Here is a 25263-nt window from a genome sequence, read left to right on the forward strand (position 1 = left end):
TGTACAACTCTCGCAGCGAGTTCTATATTTGTACAACTCTCGCAGCGAGTTCTATATTTGTACAACTCTCCCAGCAATTTCTATATTTGTACAACTCTCACAGCAAGTTCTATATTTGTACAACTCTCGCAGCGATTTCTATATTTGTACAACTCTCGCAGCGATTTCTATATTTGTACAACTCTCGCAGCAATTCTATATTTGTACAACTCTCGCAGCGAGTTCTATATTTGTACAACTCTCGCAGCGAGTTCTATATTTGTACAACTCTCCCAGCAATTTCTATATTTGTACAACTCTCACAGCGAGTTCTATATTTGTACAACTCTCGCAGCGATTTCTATATTTGTACAACTCTCGCAGCGATTTCTATATTTGTACAACTCTCGCAGCGAGTTCTATATTTGTACAACTCTCCCAGCAATTTCTATACTTGTACAAACAACTCTCCCAGCAATTTCTATATTTGTACAACTCTCACAGCGAGTTCTATATTTGTACAACTCTCGCAGCGATTTCTATATTTGTACAACTCTCGCAGCGAGTTCTATATTTGTACAACTCTCGCAGCAAGTTCTATACTTGTACAAACAACTCTCACAGCGAGTTCTATATTTGTACAACTCTCGCAGCAAGTTCTATATTTGTACAACTCTCGCAGCGATTTCTATATTTGTACAACTCTCGCAGCGATTTCTATATTTGTACAACTCTCGCAGCGATTTCTATATTTGTACAACTCTCCCAGCAATTTCTATATTTGTACAACTCTCGCAGCGAGTTCTATATTTGTACAACTCTCGCAGCGAGTTCTATACTTGTACAAACAACTCTCACAGCGAGTTCTATATTTGTACAACTCTCGCAGCGATTTCTATATTTGTACAACTCTCGCAGCGATTTCTATATTTGTACAACTCTCGCAGCGAGTTCTATATTTGTTCGAATCTTGCAGCGATTTCTACAACTCTCGCAGCGAGTTCTACAAGAGATTTATTAGGTGGTTCTAATACAGTAGCCTTGCCCTAAACAGCTCACAACTAAATGTATAGTAATTTTATTAATAGTCTTCCAGCTTAAAAAGCCACAGAAAAATAGTACTGATAGATATGAATTGTGCTGCTATTTTGAATGGTGAACATTTAACTTATTTAGTAATAGAATAAATGTTAAAAATAGATAGTGTTGTATTGTGGCGAGAGGATATCTGGCTATGACAGTTATTACTGATTTACAGTGAGTGAGGAGTGCTTAGAATTTTAAGTAAATGCTGAGATCAATTTAAATTATGCAAATGACGACATTATTTTATATATAATAAAGAATAAAAGTATAAACAGAGTATGAATAACTATTGTTTTATTTGCAAGAACAAAATATGTTTTAAAGATTTACTTTTAAAAAAAACATGATTGCAAGACTTTAATTATATGACTTTTTATTATATTTAGTATTTTTATTACCATAAAAAAACAAAAGCTATCTTAGAGAATCCTATTTAAAAATCTAATATAATAGCCCATGCAATTGGAAAAAAAACTAAAATAAATTATCTTTTGGAAGTCAAAGCAAAATAAATTGTAAATGGTGGTAACATTTGAAAGTAAATATTTGCTATGCATAAATTAATTTGAATAACTTTGCGTCATAATTATAAACAGCCATTTTTATAATAGTACCAGTACACACATTACATTTGTTACTTAAACATTAAAATACAAAGCATTTATTATTTTGAGAACTGGGCAACATTGATATTATGGCCATTCTGTATAAATTTAAAAAGGGATTTATAATATCAAATACGGTAGGGCTAAAATACAAATAAATATTTAATATTTACACAATTTTATATATTTATTATTATCCTCTTGTCACATGTCCTATTAAAAAATAAAACACAATAAATAAAAATAATAAGGTAAGGATAAGATAGCACATAAGTTTGCGATTGTGTTTGCCAGATTTTAACATTTGATCAAATCGCCTCACAGATCCTCCTAGTAAGCCTTGGGTTGAATCAAATTCACCATCCTGAGAAAAAGATAAAAAATGGATTAATTTTAACAAACTAATATCACTTTATTAGTATAGTGTGCTGTATTGTCATCTAACATTCTGTTCCTTCTTTCTACATCACTCCTTTTCTAAAGCTCTGTCTACACTATCAAACTAGTTTGACAAAAAAAGTTTGATGTGCCGAAATACGGTAGTGATATGCTTAAATATGGTAGTGATATGACATCATCATGTCCATATATGGGCACATCACATGTTTTGTCACATAAAGTTTGATGGTTAAGACAGAGCTTAAAGTTTCAATAATGAAATCCATTAAATACATAATGAAAGAAGGTTGCACAATCAATAGCTATAATTTAAAGTCTCATGTTTTTTTGCCCTGTCTTTAAAATTGATAAATCTTTACTAACCATTCCATCTAAGTATCGATTCTGATCATTGGTCTCTGTCTCAATATCAAGAGCAAGCTGCAATAAAAAATATATATAAAAAATTAATTAAAGATTTTAAACAAAATTCAAAGAAACCTTGCATTGTTTTTTATTATTTTCCTTAAAAAGTTGTTTATTGCAGCTTATGAAATTTGAAAATTAAAAGAATTTGTAAAAATTTTTTTGGAGGAGAAGAAGCAAACTGGGGATGTAAATGCCTGGTCTGTAGTTTGTCATTATTTATTATGGATAAACCTCATTTGTGTATGTTTGCATGCTTTAATAAACAAGATATATACAGACCGATTTTAATGTTGAAACTTTTGTTGCTAAATTGTCAGATAGTCTGTTGTTTTCAGCTTCCAGCATATCCTCTGTAGAGGCTGCACCTCTCCCTGTATTGATGGAATAACTAATATTAATCTTGGACTACGGAGTACGGTTTATATTTTTATATAAGCCGTAGTTCAAGCCAGTAGTTGATGACATTTCTAGATTGAGGAAACAGGAAAACATGCTAAACTAAGATCCAATACAAAGGTAGGCCTCAAAAGGTCACAAATTGATCTGTTATATCGCGCGGGGAAATGGGCTCGTCGTCGCCAATGAAAACGACGTTTTGTGCCAGTGAGTTAGGCCTGCGTATAATTCCTTCCTGTTTAATTAAAATTTTGAAATATTTTGATAGATAGTGTTTCACTAAAATGTTATAATAACTAGATTTATTTGATCTAGATCAGATCCGTTTATTTTTAATAATTAGCAAACAATTTTAATAATATCTTACCACCTCCGTTTCGATTCATATTTGTTGTTTTTAAATCGCCGACGTGGAATTGTTTGTTTGTGTTTTACTCATGGCCGGCCAAAATGAACACATCTAGCGCCATCTATGTAAAGAGATGTATGTACTTTTAATCTCATTTCTATCCATAATATATTTTTTAATAGCTTCTATTTTTCTAAATACTGAATAGGATTAGTCTTTCACATTCCAGCTCGTATTTTACTTTCAAATTTGCGGACCAAGATATAAAACTATTTGTATTTAAAAGTGTTCTAAAATAACTGTTCTCGACGTTTCGATCATGCTTTGATATTCAGGAGTGAGAATGATATAAAAACAATGCCATACACCTGGCTGCAGTCGCGTGCTCAAATTTGAGTTGTGTTTACCGACCGACCGACATTTGAGCTGTAGAGTCGCGTTTGCACGCGACTAAAAGCATTGTTTGCTTAGAAATGTATTTATATTTTAGCCATTTTAGATAGTATTATTATTATTATTATTAACCAAATTTAATATCATATATGGCCTACTGCCTCCTCAAATTTCGATTCTTTATTTTTGTTTGGAAATCGCTAACGTGGAAATGCCCTATTCCACTCATATAGTTGGTTCATAATTATCTATAGCAGTTTGTTATTTGCCGCCGCGACTACAAGAAAGGTCGGAGTAATGAGAAATAATAAACCATAATGGTATCTCTCGTATGAGTAGGCCTACTTGTTGGATGGGTCTCAGCAGCAAGGAATAGGACCTGACTTGATTGCATAAACGTAATGATTATTTTTATGACGTAGGGAGGCAGAAAAAGAGAGCAACATAAGATGACAATGCATAACTGTCAATCAATACTATATCAAGGAGTTGTTAATTTAGTCAGATAAAATAGCATGATGACTTGGCAGTTTTCGATGATTATATTGCGACGTTTTGGAAAATGAATTCAACCATGAAATGAAATGAGACCAGAAACATTAGCGTTGAAATATGTATTATATTTATGAATGTAATTCTGTATTCTTTATATCCAAGAAGCTGATTATATCACCAACTCATGATCCAGCTATAATTTCAAGTCCGATGTTTTTTTTGCCCTGTGTTTAAAATTGATGAATCTTCACAACCATTCCATCTAAGTATCGATTCTGATCATTGGTCTCTGTCTCAATATCAAGAGCAAGCTGCAATAAAAAAAATATATAAAAAAATTAAATAAAGAAAAACAAAATTCAAAGAAACCTTGCACTGTTTTTTATTATTTTCTTTAAAAGTTGTTGATTGCAGCTTATGAAATTTGAAAATTAAAAGAATGTTTTAAAATTTGTGTTGGAGGAGAAGCAAACTGGGGATGTAAATGCCTGGTCTGTAGGTTGTGTTTCATCATCATCTTCCTTTATTGTGCATACACCTAATTTGTATATGTTTGCTCATGATCCACGTTTGATATGTACATTTAGAGAAAGGGAAACTAGGCCGCACCAGGATCACATTCATATCATTCACATATACTGACATCTTACAATGACTTTATAAATATGGTGTTTCATACCCGCCATTCAGTTCATTTTATCTATTTATTCGACATCAAAAATGTCATGGGACCACAAAAACAACAAAGTCAGAATACCATGATATTCCTGGGCCCCAGAAGAACTATAGAATTATTTATCAATATATACATTTAAAAACATATAAAACTGGTAAAATAATAGCACAGTGATGTTCTTCCCGGCCAGTTAAACGATTAGGTTTGTATTGAGTTCTTGGAACATTATGAATCCTTTAGGACTAATATTTGCAATGTCATACTTTTTAAATTAATAATAATTGCCTTGGTTTGCGCAAGATGTTAATTTATTCTGTAAAAATGATTATATATGTCAGTTCATTTGACAAACATGATAGGCCTGCATGACGGAATTTCTGATACTTCTAGCATATTCGAGTTAAAACACGGTCCATCAATTTCATTCGCTCTATTGTAAATGAATTAATTTATTCTTGATCCAGGGCGCGTTTACTTTGTTATTTCCACAGTGTGGGTGACAAAGTTCATGTTTGCTTAATATAATAAGAAACTATACTATTTAATACGTACGTCGTATACTGTCATTCTGTTGCTAAACATCAGTCGTGCTGGTCAGTGTAAGTATACAGTTGTGTTCATAAGTATCAAATAATGTACCCGGTCTTCCGGACATATTTTAGTTTAAAAAACAAATTAGGCTTATAGCATGAAGAGGAAGATATCTTGCTTAAATTGTAATCGTTTTATATAAGTACCAAATTAAGTTTACTTTTATTGCAAATCTTTTCCATAAAATTTTGCATTGTCATAGTTGGGTATCCGAGTGATTAGGACAATTGACTGTCATACAGAGAGACCTGGGTTCAATTCCCCGATAACTCCCAGTCCACTCAGCTGTAAATGAGAACCTGATTGAAAATACTAGGGAGAATAAGGCAGTGTGGAAAGGAACTGGTCACCCAATCACATAATGCTGATGCTTAGTAACTGTACAATGAGCTCCTGGCAGCTCATTCCTCACGTTCAGAATGAACACGGGACAGGACTCATTTTTACCTATTTAGTTTTTATTTTGTTTAAAAATAATTTATTTTAGAATATTATTAACAATCAATCGAAGTATTTCAAAATGGTCGTACAAAAAAGGTTTGTGTTGGTGAAGCACTTCGATGGAATGCCAAAAGAAGGCGACCTCAAAATCGTTGAAGAAAAATTGCCAGCTTTAAAAAATGGAGGTATTTATAAATCGTTATTTATTTGTACTGTAGGATACGTTCCGCTTGTAAATTGCCTAACAATAACCCTGTTTTATTGCGAAATAGTCTTTACTGTTTTCCAACAAAATTATTTTCTGAATCACAAGAAAAATCAAATAGGTAGACTAAACTGGAAAAGGGACTTGTGGTGGTTTGGAAAAACTGAGCAGATTGGAAATGATTTGAGGTGGAGAGTGTGGTTTAAATTGTTGATCTTTCTTCATAATTACCAGAATGTAGTATAATGTAATACAGTAATTATTAATTAAAAATTAAGTTATTCATCATTATTTATTTCAGAGATACTTCTTGAAGCGAAGTACTTGACCGTTGACCCGTATATGAGGTAATTAAACAAACTCATGTCAACCTTAACTTACAAAAGTAGTCTATGTTACATGAAAACAATAATACATCATATTATCAAAATGTTTGATTTTGTAGGCCATACAGTGCACGAGCATTGAAGGAAGGCGATACCATGATGGGGGAACAGATGGCAAGGTAGTTATCGATATTGCGGTTTTATAGGCCTATGTTTCTTTGCAATGTTAGTAGAAGTCTGTAGACCAGGACCACAAATATCTAATCATTCGTTTAGATGTTTTGCACATTTCTTTTGAAAATATAATTTCACACCAACAAAGCATGATAAGAAAAGAAAAATATCGTACACCTGCCCTTAGTCAGTTAATGATATTTTTATTTCTATCTTTTATTTGATCTCTTTTGTAGTGTTACAGAAAGCAAAAATCCAAACTTTCCTGTAGGAACCAATGTCGTCTGCTCACCTGGTTGGTGTACGCACTCGATCTCCGATGGTAAAGGAATCCGAAAGTTACCGTCTCTTCCAAAAGGTCTACCATATTCGTTGTCACTTGGAACACTTGGTATGACTGGGTAAGAACAAAATAACCGAATGATGGTTGTTTATTTGTTAGAACATTATGGAAATACTGGTAATTTTAAACATTTCGATTATTTTTGCATATAGTATACGCCTTTCTTTCCGCTTACTTTTGATTGAGTCACGTCCACAATGTGATGGTAACAAAGTTAGGTCTAAACGATGGAAGCATATTTTATTTACTTTGTTTTGTTGTTGTTTTAGGATGACAGCGTACTTTGGCGTTAAAGAGATTTTGAATCCAAAAGCCGGTGAAACGTTGTTCGTTAGTGGAGCAGCTGGCGCAGTTGGCGCTGTAGTTGGACAGTTTGGAAAGATTCTTGTAAGAACTCCATTTTACTTTAGTCCAAAACTATCACGTGTTATGTAAATTTCTTTCACATTTGGTAAACAAAATACAATTATCTCAAATGTGACTCTTTCGAATAATTCAACCAATCACTATCTATATTGTCTGATTGTCTGTTGGTCCTTTCATAGGGTTGTCGTGTCATTGGATCAGCAGGGTCTGAAGAAAAAGTTAAATACTTGAAGGAAATTGGATTTGATGATGCAATCAACTACAAGACAACAACAGATAATCTTGACAAGAAAATCAAAGAGCTGTGTCCAAAGGGTATTGACATGTATTTTGATAATGTAAGTATTGCAATTATCAATTATATGAATATAGGCTTATTAAGAATTAATTTGGTCAGGTGTTTGCCCTAACATGACATAATTTGTACTTCATGATAATTTGCATTCAAAACACAGTATCGGAAGTACAGGGTTAAAAGTTCAAACTGGGCGACGCCATTTCACAGCATGGAGCAGCGCCCCCTCCAAACTAGGAAGTCAATTACTCTACCCCCCTAGAGTATTAGCAGATCCCCTCTATGATTTTGACTTTCTAATTTGATGCGGGCGCCCTACTCCATGGCTCACAATGGCGCCACCCATAGCTCTATTCTATCCCACAATGCCTTTCGAAATTGTTACGCGCTTCGGACGAACAGGAGATTCTTGTGTTATAAGTTCTTTGTTCATACTAAGTACATTTAGAATGTTGATATAAAATTTGCGGTACACCACGTATATAAGTTCTGAAAAGAGTTGAGTGTTGAGTTTCTCGGCGTTTCGATCAATATGCTTTGATCGTCCTCAGGAGTGAGTTCTTTTCAGAACTAACGTGGTGTACCGCAAACTTTATAACATTTAATTTCGCCATGCAAACCTTCAAATAATATAATACATTTAGAACTCGGGTATAATCCTCGGGTGAGACTTGAAAAAAAAAAGAATTCATTTATTAATATAATCTAAGGAGAAATCAAACATGAAGAGTGAAACAAACTGATCATCGGTCTTTCGGTATATTTCATTTTAACATACGTTTCCATAATTGTTTGATGGATGCAAATTGAGTAAAAACTGATTGTAATATTTTAATCAACAATGATCTTTTAAGGTTGGTGGAGTGATGACAAACACTGTAATGATGAACATGAATGACTATGGCAGGATTGCGATGTGTGGCGCTATATCAGGTTATAATTCCAAGACGCAGCCAACAGGTAATTGTCTAGTCTGCTTGTTGGATAACCATTTTGTATACACTTATTTTACCTTCTCACTTGGATGCAACGCACTGATAGGGCAACGCACGTGAATCACAAGCAACAGTTCGGATGATCCATCGCGTCGTGATTGGTTAAATTACTTGCAGTGCCCTTACATCCTTGCGTTGCGTCAGTAATTAGATCGTATTTAAATAGATTACGTTACGTATTACATTAGGCCTACATTTGAAATCATTAGAATGTTTTAATGATTCTATTAAGCTATCAAACTATTTTGACAAAAAAAGTGTGATGTGCCCAAATATGGTGGTGGCATGTCCAATTATGGTAGTGATATGACATCATCATGTTCATAATGGGCATATCACATTTTTTGTCACATAAACTTTTATAGTGTAGAAGGATATAGAGCTTTTGTTTTGTCTAATTTTTAAAATGATTAAAAATAAATACATTTTTATTTGGTTACTTTTAGTACCACATGTTCCAATTGTTTCAAAGCAACTTAAAATTGAGGGATTTCTAGTCTGGAGGTGGATGGCCAGGTATCCAGAAGGTATCAAACAGTTTTCACAATACATAAACGAGGTAAGTACTATTATTATCAATATGGGATATCCACACAAACAAAATGTTACTCGGATAAAAAAAGTTTGATAACCGAAGTCCATTATATTTTTATCATTTTTTAAGTCGTGTTGTCAGGAAGCTCTTTCTACCAAGTTCTATGTGACAAAAAATTGGATATGCCCATATATGGACATGGTGATGTCATATCACTACCATATTTGGACATATCACCACCATATTTGGGCACATCACACTTTTTGTCAAACTATTTTGATAGTGTACACAGCGCTTTATAACCTATTATATAAGCCAAGCTATGTGGTCAATTTTCGTTGTTGCATCATGCATTACATTTTTTTTCAAGATGTTGACAACTTTTTATAAATAAATGTTAGTGAAATGACTATAGAGCATAATATAATATAAAGCTCACATAAAGTTTGATAGTGTAAACAGAGCTTAAGGCTATTAATAATGTATAATGTAAACAGAGCTTAAGGCTATTAATAATGTATAATGTAAACAGAGCTTAAGGCTATTAATAATGCATGTTATTTTTCAGGGAAAGCTAAAGTACAAAGAGCACGTGACTAATGGATTTGACAACATGTTCAAGGCATTCTGTGAGCTGTTTACTGGTAGTAACTTTGGAAAAGCTATTATAAAAGTGTAATAAGTGTTAAAGAGGGAATTCTCATCATAACACAAAGCACCGCGTGTATGACAAGAGCATCGGAGCATGCAATTCACTGGGTGCACACTTATGAATAGTCTGGGTTCCAGACGGAGTTTTGAATTAATAACATTAAAATATTTTTGCACATATGGCGTTTCATACGTATACTACTTGAGCTTGAATTTCAGACAAACATCAAAAGCCTCGAAATTGGAGCAAGTCTAACGTATGAAATTCGCCAGTTTAATTTAAAATTGTTCTTACTTTTGTATTAGTTTAGTATAGTTATCTGTGTTTGTTGCATTTTAAATTTTAAACACGCACAATATTACACACTGAATAGTGTGAGTTAAATCAAGGAAGAGTGAAATTTTATTCATCCCCGGTTAAATACATTTATTATTATTAACACATATTCTTAAAAATGTGAATAAAAAACGACGTATTAATAACTTGTGAAACGCGTTTTTGTCATTTTCTAACGTAATTGCTTATGCAGATGACGGATGCTTATGATTCCATAATGAGAACTAAACATTATATTTATTTGCGTTGGTTGTTGCTGGTAGCTGGGCTTCGTTACTATTGTTTAACGTTTCAATATTCAGCAAGCCATTTTCTTTCTATATTAAAAAGATTATATGCAAGACAATTTAGTATACTGTCACTGTGTGTAGGCTATAGGGTAAGTACTGTACAATATAAAATGGTAGGCATTTTTGTTTCAAGTATACTTGTCCATGCTTTAGACAGCAATATAATCCATTATTATTATTAAGTAATTCCTACGGAGGAAAAACAATATAACATTTAGAAAAACAATAAATAATATTAATATCCGATGGATGTATCTAAAAACTAAGTGAGCCGACTTTACATGTGGTCAAAATCTCTTTATTGTGACTTGTCCATTTTTGTAGGTCTAAATGCAGATTTACAAAATCGTGATTTAGCTAAATCTAATGTTTTTTAGGAACAAAGAGAACATTAGTTGTATATGTTATGTAGGTCTATAATAGCTTTTATTTTTTAGTAGTATTTCATAAAAAAAATTGCAGTCAACATGGTGCTACAAAAAAGGTTTGTTTTGGAGAAGCATTTCGATGGAATGCCAAAACAGAGTGATCTTAAACTAATAGAGGAGAAGCTGCGACCTATAAAGGACGGAGGTATGTTGACTCGTGACAGGTTGTCTGCTGGATAGATGATGCTTAAAAATGCATGAAATCTACTTTATATCCAAATGAAAGATGCATGTTTCCTAAATTAGTACGAGCAACATTTATACAAATTTCAAACTATAAAACTAAGTATTTATACAAAAATGTGGGACATTCTGGTGCAAAGCTGTCAATAATATCCCAGATGATTTACGGTTGTAAAATCAAATTTATAAAAAGAATAGAGAATATTATTTGTTTGTTTAAGATAATTAATTTTGTGTTTAAATTTAAAAGAGAATTATATATTTGAGGAAAAATGGTTTTATGTATGTTACGTTTAAACAAGTTGCCCTTATTTATTTATTCATTAACTATTTATTCTTTAGGCCTAATGCTATGGTCTGAACTTTCTAACTATTTTGATGCCTTGATATGTTTTATTTATGTTTACAATGTTTACAACTTGATTAGTTAGAGAATTAGACTATTTTTTGCCCTTTCCTTGAAATATTATGTTTTATTAAAGTGTACAATGTTTATAACTTTTTTTCGGTAAATAAAAGTAAGAAGAAAGAAAGTATATTGAAGATATAACATTATACGTACCTCAACGTTTCATTTTTTAAAAATAGAAACGGTTATTAGGCCTATATTATAATGAACAGTTAAAGGTACCCGTAATACATGTTATATCTATTGTTTTACATTATGCACGTTATAGCCTATAGTGTCAGTATTAATGCTGGTTTGTCATTTATATAATATGCAAATTGTTTATGATAAGCAAACTAACTTCTCAATAATCCTGGTTCGAAGTGCCAACTTGCTGTACTAATACCATAGATTTATTCATTCATAGTCACCTCTCTAGTTAGTTGTATAATAACTCTATGGATTATAGGTACTATAAAATGTACCAACACATATTTTGACTCTTTATTTCTCATTTTTAGAAATACTTATACAAGCCTTATACTTATCGGTTGATCCATATATGAGGTAAAAATTCCACTTTTAATCTTAAATAATAACTGTTATGTAGTTGACAAATCATGAAAAAATCTTATTGATAGATACATTTTACTTTGATTTTATATAACAGTTTTTAGGCCTATATATTAAAAAATAATCAATTATTTAATTATAATAATATGCAATGATAATTGTTTCCACCAGGCCATACAGTCGAAGAACATTAAAGAAAGGAGATACGATGATTGGAGAACAAGTAGCCAAGTAGGTTTTCAATGATTTCTCTTAGGCTAAATGTATGTTTTTATACCATTATTGAAAATTAGGCCTATATTGCCTAACATTACCAAGTTTGATACGGTAACATAATAAATAGGTTGAGTCTGAGAAATATCATCAACGTCATGAAAACGAAAACTTTCCAGTGATGTTTAATATAATGAACGAATTATTTCTGATTTAATTTTTAATTTTTCTATAATAATATGATTGAAAATGGCTTTTGTTTCTTTTATTGGCAGAGTGATAGAGAGCAAGAACACAGACTATCTAATAGGAACCATCGTTACATGCTCACCTGGTTGGTGTACTCATTTCATCTCTGATGGAACTGACGTCAGAAGAGTGAAAGATTTCCCAGAAAATCTTCCATATTCTTTGGCGCTTGGAACACTCGGGATGACAGGGTATATTCCCTATCCTCCCAATAAGTTTATTATTATAGGAAGGCTATAAATATGGGTTTATTAGTAATCATGGTTTTAATGGTTGCAATATTATATAACGCCTACAGTATATGATATTCTATTAATATAATAGAAAACATTTTTATCATATAAAAAAGAAAGACACAGTATCTGTATTTATTCGGGAATCTAATTTTGAATCCAGGTGGTGTTTTTTTTACAGAATGACAGCGTATTTTGGACTTACGGAGATTTTGAAGCCCAAAGCTGGTGAAACGTTGTTTGTTAGTGGAGCGGCTGGTGCAGTGGGTGGAGTAGTCGGACAACTTGGGAAAATATTTGTAAGATGTTAGAGATATTTGAGTCTGAAAAGTTCATTAACTCATTTCTTTTGATATATTACTATGATTTATTTTAAGTTTTTCAGTTTCAGTCAAAATTTTAACTAAAAAAACTTTTAAATTAAATTGTACAGGGTTGCCGTGTGGTTGGATCGGCTGGGTCTGAAAAGAAGATAAAATACTTGAAGGAGATTGGTTTTGATGACGCGTTCAACTACAAGTCAACTATTGATCCACAGAAAACAATCAAAGACATGTGCCCTGATGGTATACACATGTATTTTGATAATGTAAGTATTTTCTGATTATAACACTGAATTTACAATCAGAAACAATTGGGAACAGTTAGGCCTAGACAGATTTTCCTGAATATTGAACACAAGAAAGGGGAGCGCTCAAACAATAATTCGACTAATCTAATTTCTTCTCTAGGTTGGCGGAACCATTACCAATGCTGTACTCATGAACATGGCAGAATGTGGCAGAATCGCAGTGTGTGGTGCTATATCAGGATATAATTCCAAGTCCCAATCCACCAGTAAGTTGATACTCTTCACCTAAATTGAATTTGACTTTCATTCATTTCTTTCTTCCTTGTGTATTCGTGCATTCCTTCAAATGAATAAACAATGATTTTGTTGTCTTTTAGTTGTGCATCCTCCCATTGTTGGCAGACAACTGAAAATAGAAGGTTTTATTGTTTATCGTTGGACTGATAGATTTCCTGAAGGTTTTGAAAAATTAAAAGAATATATTACGCAGGTAATTCGTCAAAATGTCTTTTTCGAAATCTTTGCCCAAGGGTCATAATTACCAAGTATAGTAGGCCTAGGCTACTTGCTTGGTTTGTTTGTTAGCTCGATAGCGCCTACAATTGTAAAGTAGTAATTGTGGTGTAATATATAGGTATATACTTACAGAACATGCTTATTTAAATTCAAGAAAATCAGTTCATTAATAATTTAAAAAAAAAGAAGAAACAATTGTCTTTTAACATGGACATAAATATCAACACCCGCCCTCTAGTGGCAATATTTTTCCAAGTACTTCACTCAGTTTCTGATTGGTTACATTTCTTTTGTTTTTGCTGTTTTACTACAGGGAAAGCTGACGTACAAAGAACACGTGACAGAAGGATTTGACAACATGTTCAAGGCATTCTGTGAGCTGTTTACTGGTGCAAACTTTGGAAAAGCCATTGTCAAAGTCTAACCAAGAGCACGCGAGAAGCTACTGGCTGTACCCAATAGTAGGCCTATCTGCCAACTGTTACTGCGCAACATGTCTAAAAAACTTCATGATTAAAATTTGTAAAATTGAATTGTATGAACAATATGTTTCTTCATATTTTAAAGTGTGGCCATAGCCACTGATGGTAACATAGGTCAAAGTCCCGGAACACAATAAATGAAAACTTGAAAAAACTTTGGCTATATAAAGTGCAACTGTGCAATAAAACAATAAATGTATCATCCCAAACAAATCTGTTTTTATCGAGTTTTTGTGTTTATTTTCATTAAATTTTATAAATTAGCGTTTTTTATTATTTCTAAATAAAAAGGCCGAAAGTGGCAACTATTTATTTATGCTAATACTTTAGTGTTATTATTATTCCTTATTGATGTTAATGAATTTAGCGTTGTTATGTATGTAGGCCTAATTATAATATGCTGGTAATAATAATAATAATATCCTGGATTTATATAGCGCCTAATGACTTGTGAAACCTCTAAGCGCTGTACATAAACTAATACGATAAAAGGGATTACAATGCAAAAAAAACCCAAACCGAAGTAAGAGGATACGCCTTCAATAAATAATAAAAGTGCAAAAATTAATTTAATCTTTCCGATATTATACTTCTTGTACGCGTAATTGACAGAGTGCACCATCTGTACATAATAGTGTAATAGTTTTTAAAAATCATTGTTTAAAAAAATAACAATAAAAGGAAGTGAGCCCTCTAGCGGACCAACGCCTCAAGTTTTTGTTATTCTCAAAAGTTATCAAAATGGCGTAGAACCGGAAGAAAGGTACGCTAAAACCAGGAGCTCTGACACCTGCCTAAAAACAGACCCTTTGTAATTGTTCATTTTGGATTCCTACTAGTCGGAAAGAAAACAAAAATGGAGGAAAAGTAAGTATTTAGGCTGTGTTTCGTGGTATATATCATAATATTTTGGTTGAGTGTGCGAAAACGAGATGCCTAGCCTGTGTGTGTGTGCAGTGTATCAAACGTCATCTTGAAAGGAGATGGAGTACGATAATGATGGGGCCAGTAGCCTAGTCAGAAAGGCTTGCTATAGCAGTATAGGCTAAGTTCACTAGCCTTGTTTTAGTATTCTTAGCCTAGAAGATTAGCTTAAATTTATTATTAATTCATTTCTGTATTGACTCTTTTGTTTTGACTAGGCTAACTACTAAAGCTAAATTCACACTTGTTCCAAGGCTTCAAGCAAAAAAAAGAAAAAGAATTTAACGGTGCCATCTTTCTGTCAAACGAAAGAATTTTAAATGCAGTTTAACTTTTGCTTCTGGTTAAATTTCAGGGTAGAATGGGTGGAAATCATAGAACCCAAGACCAAGGAACATATGTATGCAAATTTAAAGACGGGAGAATGTGTCTGGGATGCTCCGAGCAATGTCAAAGTGTAAGTTATCTCTTTCATCCATTATATGATCATTTTGCAATCAATAGCAATACATTGGGAATAAAAATTTTATGGAGGTCTAGGCCTAGTCGAGTATAGTAAAACCTTGAATGGACTGGTGGTTAGCATCTATACTTTCAATCGCAGCCAGGGGCAAATTATGTCTTGTGTGAAGTATAGGCTTAAAGATTTTTATCACAGCCAAAACAGCTCTATATTTAACCTTATGAACAACGATTAGTTTTTAAAATGTTTCCTAAATTATAATTTTTTTTTAATGAAAAATATATAAATGAAAACCTTCATTTTATTACAATAGTTTACCTTATTTTATGTTGCTACTTGCTTTTTGACAACATTTAATATCAGCCTCAGTCAATCCGTGTTTTTTTATTCCGTATGTTATTTGAGAATAATAATAACATTTTATATTTCTAGTATTTTTTAGATTCTAGGTATTTTTAATTCAGTGTACTATTGTCTTGTATTGTCTTGAGGAAATCCAATGGGGTTTTTTAGAGAAAAAAAATCTAAATTTTTGTAAACTACTTTCGATTAATTCAATTTGTTTTATTACATGATGTGATTTTTTTTTTAAGTGTGCAAGGCAATGCAATTTGTCTAAGTATCTGCGTCACTTTACTTAAAATTGCCTATGGGGAACTCATGTTCAATTTTAATGAATAGAAACAAATTGGTTGAGGTTTTTCAATTTGTTTAGCATTGCATACTGTAAAATGTGAAAGTTATCCATTGGATTTTGAAATTATGTACAAATTGAATTTGATTCAAGAAACTATAGATACAGAGTGTGATATAGAATTATATTACTGTAGAATTGTCCCCTTAATAGGTGTGTATCCCCTAAATAGGGGTACTCCTATTAATGTGACTAACCACAAATTGAAATTGTCCATTTAATAGGGGTTTTCGCAGGGGAAAAAATAAACAATTGGTTGATCTGGGTTCAAGACATTTTTTTCTGATAGAAAATGGTACCACTCCTTGTGTTCGTTTTTACTCTACTCAATCGGAAATGAACTTATCTACTGTACCACTGGAAAGTACGGACTAAAATTAATTTGCATTGCACCTACTTACTGTACATAATTAGTCTTAACTTTTCAGTGAAGTAGCCACGAGAAATAAAGTGGTCCGGTTTTCGCTTGAGAAGAGGAACAATCTCTGTTCAATCCACTCTCTTGTCAAAGGCCTCTGTGAAAAAGTGATCAGGTTGAAACCTTAAAGGCCGTCTGTGAATTGCTCAGACCTTCTACTCAGCTTAAACACAACCCAGCCTCCCACTGTTAAAACCTCCAGATAACCTTTTTGCATTCTTACTAGGCTTGGTTTTGATAGATTATGTAAACTAACTATTAAATACATCCGAATAACAATTTACCTTACTCTCTTGTTAAAATCTACGTTCTTTTTAACATCAGTGCGTTTGCGACTTTCATTTTCCGTTATAATTTTTTTTGCTTTTTTATTGATAAACATGATGATGGCAAAATTCCTCAACAATCTCAAATCAGAAACATAAGTGGACGGATTTGTAATTTGAGACTTGTAGATTACATTTAAAAGTAATATAAGTTGAATTCTGTTAATGACATATTTCATCAGCTAAATCATTTCTCAGTATGCATACAGTACTGTTGCAGTATATTCTTAAATTTTGTTCTAGTTTGAATTTAAATTCATTTACATTATGCATGCATTTATTATGTGATGCTCAATGAATTATCTTTTCATATTTAATGATCCCTCTCCGCGATTTCATTTCTTGTTGCTGTAAACAACAACACCGCTGTTGGATTGTGTGATTTACTGTCCCTAATTTTAAAATGTTTTGTGCTGAAAACGAAAGCTTTTTGATCAGCCTTAAGTTTTTTTATAAATGTGCAAATACCTCGGTACAGTTTTGTTTAAAAATAATATCTTCTTTTGAATTCGCATAATTAAATACTGTACCGTTCTAGTTTCGTGTTTTATATACTGTAACATATGACTACATATTATTGCTTCTATATTTCAGTCTTCTTATCAAATTTTATATCTCTGTAAATTGTTATTGATATCCTGATGTGAGAAATTCTTGTGCATTAGAGTCAGGGTCATGAATATTTAGGTGAATTCAATCCTTATAACTGTTCTACAACATGTACCGTACTGTATAGTAGGGTATGCCATGTGGATTTTAATGGTTTTTTCCTTTAAAGATGTATCGTCTCCTTTAAAAAAGACTTTGAATAGGCAGTTTTGATAAGGTTTTCACTTTCGTAGAAAATAAAACTTTAAAAAAATATTACATTTTCACTTATAAAAAGACAAAATAAATGGTACAGTACAGTATTCAACCAAAAACCCATTGGATTCCAGTCAATTTAACTATTTAAAAAAAAAAATTAAGTCAGTTTTTTTAGGTAAATAATTTTTTTTAGATCAAATTTGTTGGTCATTTAAGTGAATACTGTAGCTGTTAATTGTTATGTGACATTATTTAAAATGGCATATTCAACAATTTAAACAACATTTAAAAAATTATTTTTTCAGGGCCAAATAAAAAAGGAAAAACATGTAAATTGAAGTTTAAATAGTTTTTTTTAAATCATATTTAAAATGTTTATTTTATTTACCTGATAGTCAACCTCAATGTAATGTTTACATTTTTAATGTACAATAGCATTTTGAACAAATATTGTTAGAAAAATAAATAATAAAAAAATCAACAAAAAAGACGCATTTCTAATATTTCTATTATTTATTTATTAGATAATAACATGAATATTTAATTAACCTAATTTGGTCATAACATTAAAATAACAGGTGTTAATCTTATTCAATGTTCTAATAGATTCTAAACTTATTTATGAGTCAGACTTCTTGCATTACAGAGAATGTTTTAATGTTAGGATGTTCAATGAACATTAATGTATTCATTGGAATTGAATAACCTTTACAGATATCGATAAAAGTAATACCTGGTTGGAAGTTGTTGAGCTATGTCATATACTATTACTACTAGATTCTTATGTGAACGTCTTCTAAACATCTTTTCTGAGAGATGTTTGTGTAAGAGTTAGGTGGAGGGGGTTTACCGGTTAGGGAGAGGAGGGGCGGGGGTGTCGATTTTTTACCCACTAATATAACAATCATCACTATTACATGTAACCACCAAATCTTGGTAGATTTTTGTTACGTATAGTGGTTAATATTGATACATTAGTGGTGGATTGTTACGTTAGTGGGTGATACAGGAAGGAGGGTTGTGTTATCCTTAAAAATGCGGTTTATTTTATGATGTTTGGTCTGCTTTAACCAATGTTGAAAAATAAGTCAATGTTGCAAAGTATTAATGTTTTATTAAACAACAATTAAAAAATAAAAAAGTTGCCCTTTAAAATTGTTTGTTTTTATTTTAAATACTAATTCATTGTATGTTTATCCAGGGGTGGTGTTTAGGCCATAGAATTTAGGAAGTAATTTCCTGGATAGCAATGTAGTCTAGCTGGTTACCCACCTTTAGGCAAGACACTACATTCATGTATGTAAATACTCTGGCCTTTATTTTGAACAATTTAAAGACTTTTATAGAATACCTACTAAGTAATACTATACTGTACCTATGAAAAACCATGAAAGAATTCTATCTAGGGGTGTATTTTATTTAGGCCATAGTCTTTAGGAAGTAATTCCTGGATAGCAACACACTACATGCCTTTATCTTGAAAAATATTGAGACATTTATGAAATACCTACTACTGTACCTACAGTACAAGGGGTGTGTAAAATCTAAAACCATGAATGGATGATCATAACAAAGAATTACTTGTTTGATAATTATATTATCACAAATATACCCACTACAATGAACTTGTAGTGTACTAGGGGCATTGAAGCATTGTTATCGTCAATGGTATAAACTCTATGATTTAATACAATACTTTAGTTTTCTGCTCAATGCTGTTGAACAATGAATCCCTTAAATGACCTCTTGTTTGTAGTTTATCTTGCTAATTCCACATTTTTCGGCCAATTGGATTTTTCTGTATCTACATTGATATCAAATTAGTTTGATCATAGAGAGTTCACTACAGTATAACATCTCTATGGTTTGATGGTAGATTGTACTGTATGATGGCTTCATACCCATAACAACATTGTGATTTTTCCATACTTAAACAAATATTTATTCAAAACACATACTGTACTACTGTTACAGTAATAGTCATATTCACAAAATATGTTATTCTCCACTATGCACTGTCAACTCAATATTGACAGTACAGTACATCTAGTGTAAACTGTAAGGTGGTGCTTCTACTATAGTACTGTAGAAAATTAATAATTTTACTGCTAAATGATAAAAGAGATAATCAGCGGACATCCCTATTTTATTTTTTTAAGCGAAAAATGAAACTAATGTTTCAACACTATGGCCTATTCAGAGGATACCCCAATACCCAGGACACACTTTTTCGGTCCAAAGGTGTCCCCTAGAGATGTGAAAAAAGATTCAACAGACACTCTATTCTTTCTACACTGTACAAAAACTAGGTCTTTTAGTATTTCAGAAAAAAATCTACAATTTTACAATGATCCCTGTTCGTTCGTATAGCAAAGTAGTAATTATTGAATACTTGGAGATTAACATTCTGTTGAAGTGAATGAACCCTTTAATATCAATTACATTTATTGATTAGAATTCCACTAAATATCAGCCTACAATCTATTGATATTCACATCATACTTACAGACTTTATTCAGCCTCAATTTTGAAATCCTGCTGTCTCAATTTTTAAAATGCAGTTCATTGGTACAATGTTTTTTTTTTCCTGGATGTTACAGTATTATATAGTAGTAGTACAGCAGTATACTAAAGCTCTGTCTACTTTATCAAACTAATTTGAGGAAAAACGTGTGATGTGCTCAAATATGGTAGTGATATTCCCAAATATGGTAGTGATATGACATCATCATATCCATGTATGGGCACATCACATTTTTTTGTCACATAAAGTTTGATAGTGTAGACAAGGCTTAACTCACTCACTGTTTGATTTTGTGAATTGTTTACTTTTAAACATGATTATAGTTATACTCTTTTATTTGCAAACACTATATAATACAATGACAATTATATAAAAATGAAATAAGATATTCTTAGCCATTCTTTTAAAGACTAATGTATTTATTTCGTGCATACTGTAGGTTACCTGGATAAACCAACATAGGCCATTTTCGAGTAACAACAACTTTATATAGCCACGCCCACATGTGGGCTGTCCCATCCATAATATCCCACTATATTTACAGTATATTTTATTGACTGTACATACTAGTATTTGTAGATTACAGAAAACTGTGTCTTTATTTGTTGGTAGTACATCTTTTTGCATAATGGAAATTATAGTGGTTGAAAACAATGTAGATTTAGTCTTTGATCCATTTCATCTATTTATGTCATCAATCACTCGCTCTAAATAGCTTTCACCGTTGCTTTATTGCCCCATTCGTACCATTTACTATTCTGTCAATTACGTTTTCCATTTAGCTAATTTTCAATATTGTACTCAGTGTGTCTTGAATAATTGTGCATATTGTACGGATTACTTTTATTCTTAAATATATTACTGAATATTTAAAATGTGTTTACTTTATAGTCGATATCTTCTAAAAAATAATTTGGTACAGCTTGAAAATGTAAATTCATTGATCACAAATTGTCTAGTAAAATAGCAATAACTCAATGGTATGCTGAAAATGTGATGCGAAAGTCGAATCTGTTGCGAATTTGTCCGGCTCAATTTTCTTAGGGATCTTCCTCATTGCAAAGGATTAAGCCCCCATCACTGTAACCTCTCTAGGGAGGAGAGGCAGAAGCAAAAATGTTCTATCCCTAGTAGTAGTACAACCTTGAGTGAGGTTATGTGAGTGATTTATTTCATAAAATAGGATTGACTACAAATTCAATGATTTTAGGACTCAAGCATCATGACTGATGCTAACTAACTCCCAACCCCGTCTTTCAGTCTGACTCCCCTGCAGCGTTCTCGTCAATATCAAGATCGTATCAAAAGCGTGACGATTATAAATGCCAGGGGGACACATACTGTAGCCATACTATGGTATGGTATAAAGTTGATTATCATCACATCAAATGAATGTTCTGTGCTTGTACAGTAAAGAAATGTCAGGGACATTGAAAGTCTGGGAGAACACTGTACAGTACATTGCCATATTTTGGTATACAGTAGGAGTATAAAATGATTTTCATTACATCAACAGAATGTTCTGTATAGCATTTGCCAGCCTGTGACAATTAAAAAGGCCGGGGAGAACACTGTACAGTATATTGCCATACTATTTATTATATAGAGTTGATTGTCATCACATCAAAAGAATGTTCTCTGTATAAAGTGTAAAGCATTTGGCAGCCATCAAACCGTTAAGTTTCAAGAATGTTTAAATTCAAACTGTGTAATTTATTTATCAGATTGCATGCTTCATCAATCATTGATATTAATAATATAATAATCCTTTCATAACCTTTCACTTCCTACTTCTGAAGGCCTGCTGTGTAAGGAGTGTACAGTAAAGGTAACTGTACTGTACATTATGTAGTATTTTCAAACAGTAAGTTATTACTGCATTGAATCGGTGTACTGTATACAGAAAAATAAACTAATTAAAGTACCTTTTGAACACAACATTGGACTGTCTACATTATCAAAGTTTATGTGACAAAAAAATGTTATGTGCCCTCATGGACATGATGAAATTTGATATTATTATTAATACAAGTTATGAATTGAAACTTTTGCTTACAGTTGTGTTTCATGAGATTTGCATGTACAGGAACTTAAGCTCTGTCTACACTATCAAACTTAATGTGATGTGGCCGTATATGGACATGATGATGTCATACCACTACCATATTTGGGCATATCACTACCATATTTGGGCACATTGCACTTTTTTTTGTCAAACTAGTTTGATAGTGTAGACAGAGTATTAGAAGTTGGATTTATTCTGACAACTACAATTTGTGCTTTGTCCATTTTTGTAAACTATAGAGGGCGTATGTTTCTTGCTTTTTATTATTTAATCCCGCTTTTTATTCTCAAGGTTTGAATATACGTAATGTATTCCCATGGTTTTACTCTATAGAACATTGACTTTCATATCATGGCAATGTAACCATGATTTTGACAGTCTAACTATTATAGTGTGGAACATGTGTCGGGAACAGCTGTTCATTATAAGGCACCCTGCTGTATATCCCAAAACACCAGGTTGTTCTATATTAGTTTAATGTATAACAACATGGCTGACTATTATAAACATTAACAAAATCATTGTCTGTAGTAATTGTCCTGCAATATACTTTAATATATAAATAGTTTGTATAATATTTCAATTGTTTCCTAATTGGGCTAACTGGCCAATTATAAACAGTTGATTTTATGCTGCCACGGTTTTAAAAATGTATTTCCCAAATTGTTAGGGCATTCCATGCCAAGTGGTTCAGAGTAGGTGTACTTGTAACATATTGTTTTGCTACACCCTCTACAACATCCTCTAGTGGGAAAAATCTTCAACATGAAATCCAAGATTGTGTTGGAGTCAACAATATTAAACACATTTCATTTCCGAGAATGATTGGTCAGTTAGTGTTATTTCAAAGGACGCCTAGACCTGAGCATACATAATGTACAAAGAGCTGATATATTGCAATTACATTGGATAGTGTTATACATGTGTGTTATACTGATAGCACAATTTATCAATATTCTTGCAAGTGAATCATCACTTGTGTATTATACTTATTTACATCCTCCTAAGGCTTGCCATTATAGATAGCTTTTCTGTTACTTAATGCATTCATTATATTAGATGCTAATGTGTGTCGGACTTGTCTTATTGTAATAAAGTTTAAGTGCACTATATTAGTAAATTCTCTATATTATGCCGGCTCACCTGGATAAATCAACAATAGCCCTCTTTCTATGATGAGAGGATATAATTACGAAAAGAAGAAATTCCTATCGGATAATGGTATCGTCTGTGAACCGCACCATCCTGAGGGCGGCATCCTACCTACCTAGTAGCGTCATCATTTCTTTTCGTACCACCATAGCGTGTGTCTCATCATAATAAAGTGTAGCTACACTATATTAGTAAATTATCTGCCTTTTTATTCTCGTTGATGTACCGTAAATTACGCAACCCTCCCAATGCCACCCTTCTTGATCCATACTCTTGTTTTCGAGAAAGTTCGGTTTCTTAAATATTTCACACCGAAAAATGTTCTGGATTAATAGATTAACTCATGATATTCAATAGGGGTTATGGTTGTGTTCACTGAATAGCATACAGTAGATGACTAGGTAGGAAAAAGCTAGGATTATCACTACACACCTGCCACGATTAGATATATCCTCCCCCAAAATATTAGAACATTCCATGCAAAATGGTCCAGGTGGACTTGCAACATTTTGTTGGGCTGCAACCCTCTACAACCCTCTACAACATCCTGTAGTCAGCTAAAGTGAAACTATGATTATATGTATAGAATGTGAATGTCCTAGGCCTGGTAACCACACCCACCTCTATCTAGCGCAATCCCTGGAATCTAAATTCCTTATTCCTGCTGGATAGATATTCTTCCCATGGATAGTTTGCATTAAAAATTCAAGATCAATATTGAGGATAGAATTTTGATAGAATTTGATTGATTTTGTCCCAAGTTGCTTTAGCAGCTTGATATAGTGTGTGCTTAGCATGTCGTGTCATGTCATGTACTCATGTGTTAGTCTTTGTATGTTATTTACATTACTGCGTGATGTTGATTCGATGGTCAATTTATAAATTATAATAGTCTATATCGTGCCTAGCTTACCTGTATAAACCGACAATAGCCCGTGCTCTCCAGAGGGAGGGCTTAGATACGAAAGTGAAAAGTTCCTAGAACACCCCTGCATTATAATGGACCCGTCCGCAACCACGCCCTCATGTGGGAACGTACCAACGTACCACCGTCATCATTTTCTTTCGTAACGTGAGAGCGTTACGTCGTATGATACCAAGTGTTAGGATTGTACACTGTACATACTATACAAAGAGTTCTATTACGCTGATTACTAGTTGACTTGGCCAGGATATTGAGTGTATTCCCACGGCCTGTTGCAGTACCAGCAGTTGATATTGTTCGTATATCGTTGATCCGTTTTAAGTCGGGGTCTTCCTTAGATATAAGGAAGATTAAAAAGGAGAAAACAACACCCACTTCGTTGGATTTTAGGCCGGAACGGCCACGCTACCGGAAGACAAAGGGAAAGCAATTTGCATTGCCACCTGGACTGCCTCAGCTGAGGCGTGGACGCACTGTTGCGTGAAACAACAACAAAGCCGTCGTCAGGTTGTATTGTTCTTTATCTTGCTAGGTTGCGTTCTGTGCCCGGATATGCCTAAGTCTGAATGTTGGCAATGCAGGGGCCAGCGTGCGACAGTCGAGTGGGACCGCCACTTGCTGTGCATTCACTGCCGCACCTGTAGCCAGGACCGCGCGCTTGCAACGGCCGCTGCGCCTCCACCGCAGAGTGGTACGCAGGACGATGGTTTGTTCCCACCCGTACTGGAGGCCATCGCAGCAGCGGTGCGAGCTCTACCGAGGGAGGTTGTGCCCTCGGCATCCTCGCTTAATTA

General features: G+C 33.0%; 4 protein-coding genes across 7 annotated transcripts in view; 3 read left to right on the forward strand and 1 right to left on the reverse strand.

Moving 5' to 3' along the window:
• Window positions 1-1522: 1522 nt before the first annotated feature.
• On the reverse strand, window positions 1523-3313 carry LOC140054371 (BET1-like protein). Of its 2 annotated transcripts, none has more exons than XM_072099342.1 (4): window positions 3241-3313; window positions 2757-2848; window positions 2433-2489; window positions 1523-2034 (listed from the first exon to the last, which is right to left on the reverse strand). In XM_072099342.1, exons 1-4 carry the CDS (start codon window positions 3257-3259, stop codon window positions 1864-1866), a joined length of 339 nt encoding a protein of 112 aa, XP_071955443.1. In that variant the 5' UTR covers window positions 3260-3313; the 3' UTR covers window positions 1523-1863. The 2 variants fall into 2 exon arrangements, with proteins under 2 accessions (XP_071955443.1, XP_071955444.1); XM_072099343.1 differs by having other exon boundaries at window positions 2757-2865; window positions 3241-3275.
• A 1846-nt stretch (window positions 3314-5159) lies between these two features.
• On the forward strand, window positions 5160-10146 carry LOC140054361 (prostaglandin reductase 1-like). Its single transcript, XM_072099327.1, has 10 exons — window positions 5160-5385; window positions 5865-6003; window positions 6325-6370; window positions 6469-6528; window positions 6760-6924; window positions 7136-7253; window positions 7412-7570; window positions 8382-8487; window positions 8969-9081; window positions 9626-10146. Exons 2-10 carry the CDS (start codon window positions 5898-5900, stop codon window positions 9734-9736), a joined length of 984 nt encoding a protein of 327 aa, XP_071955428.1. The 5' UTR covers window positions 5160-5385; window positions 5865-5897; the 3' UTR covers window positions 9737-10146.
• A 201-nt stretch (window positions 10147-10347) lies between these two features.
• Window positions 10348-14371, forward strand: LOC140054363 (prostaglandin reductase 1-like). Its single transcript, XM_072099328.1, has 10 exons — window positions 10348-10424; window positions 10776-10908; window positions 11856-11901; window positions 12079-12138; window positions 12396-12560; window positions 12784-12901; window positions 13036-13191; window positions 13334-13439; window positions 13551-13663; window positions 14003-14371. Exons 2-10 carry the CDS (start codon window positions 10803-10805, stop codon window positions 14111-14113), a joined length of 981 nt encoding a protein of 326 aa, XP_071955429.1. The 5' UTR covers window positions 10348-10424; window positions 10776-10802; the 3' UTR covers window positions 14114-14371.
• A 492-nt stretch (window positions 14372-14863) lies between these two features.
• The window catches only part of LOC140054350 (uncharacterized), a 69384-nt gene continuing 58984 nt past the window's right edge, over window positions 14864-25263 (forward strand). For all 3 annotated transcript variants that reach the window (XM_072099305.1, XM_072099308.1, XM_072099307.1), the window contains exons 1-2: window positions 14864-15038; window positions 15451-15552. In XM_072099305.1, coding sequence (XP_071955406.1) covers window positions 15028-15038; window positions 15451-15552 — 113 coding nt within the window. In that variant the 5' untranslated portion in view covers window positions 14864-15027. The remainder of the gene's footprint in view (window positions 15039-15450; window positions 15553-25263) is intronic.

The sequence above is a fragment of the Antedon mediterranea genome, chromosome 7 (assembly GCF_964355755.1).
Source record: "Antedon mediterranea chromosome 7, ecAntMedi1.1, whole genome shotgun sequence".
In the NCBI taxonomy this organism is placed as follows: Eukaryota; Metazoa; Echinodermata; class Crinoidea; order Comatulida; family Antedonidae; genus Antedon; species Antedon mediterranea.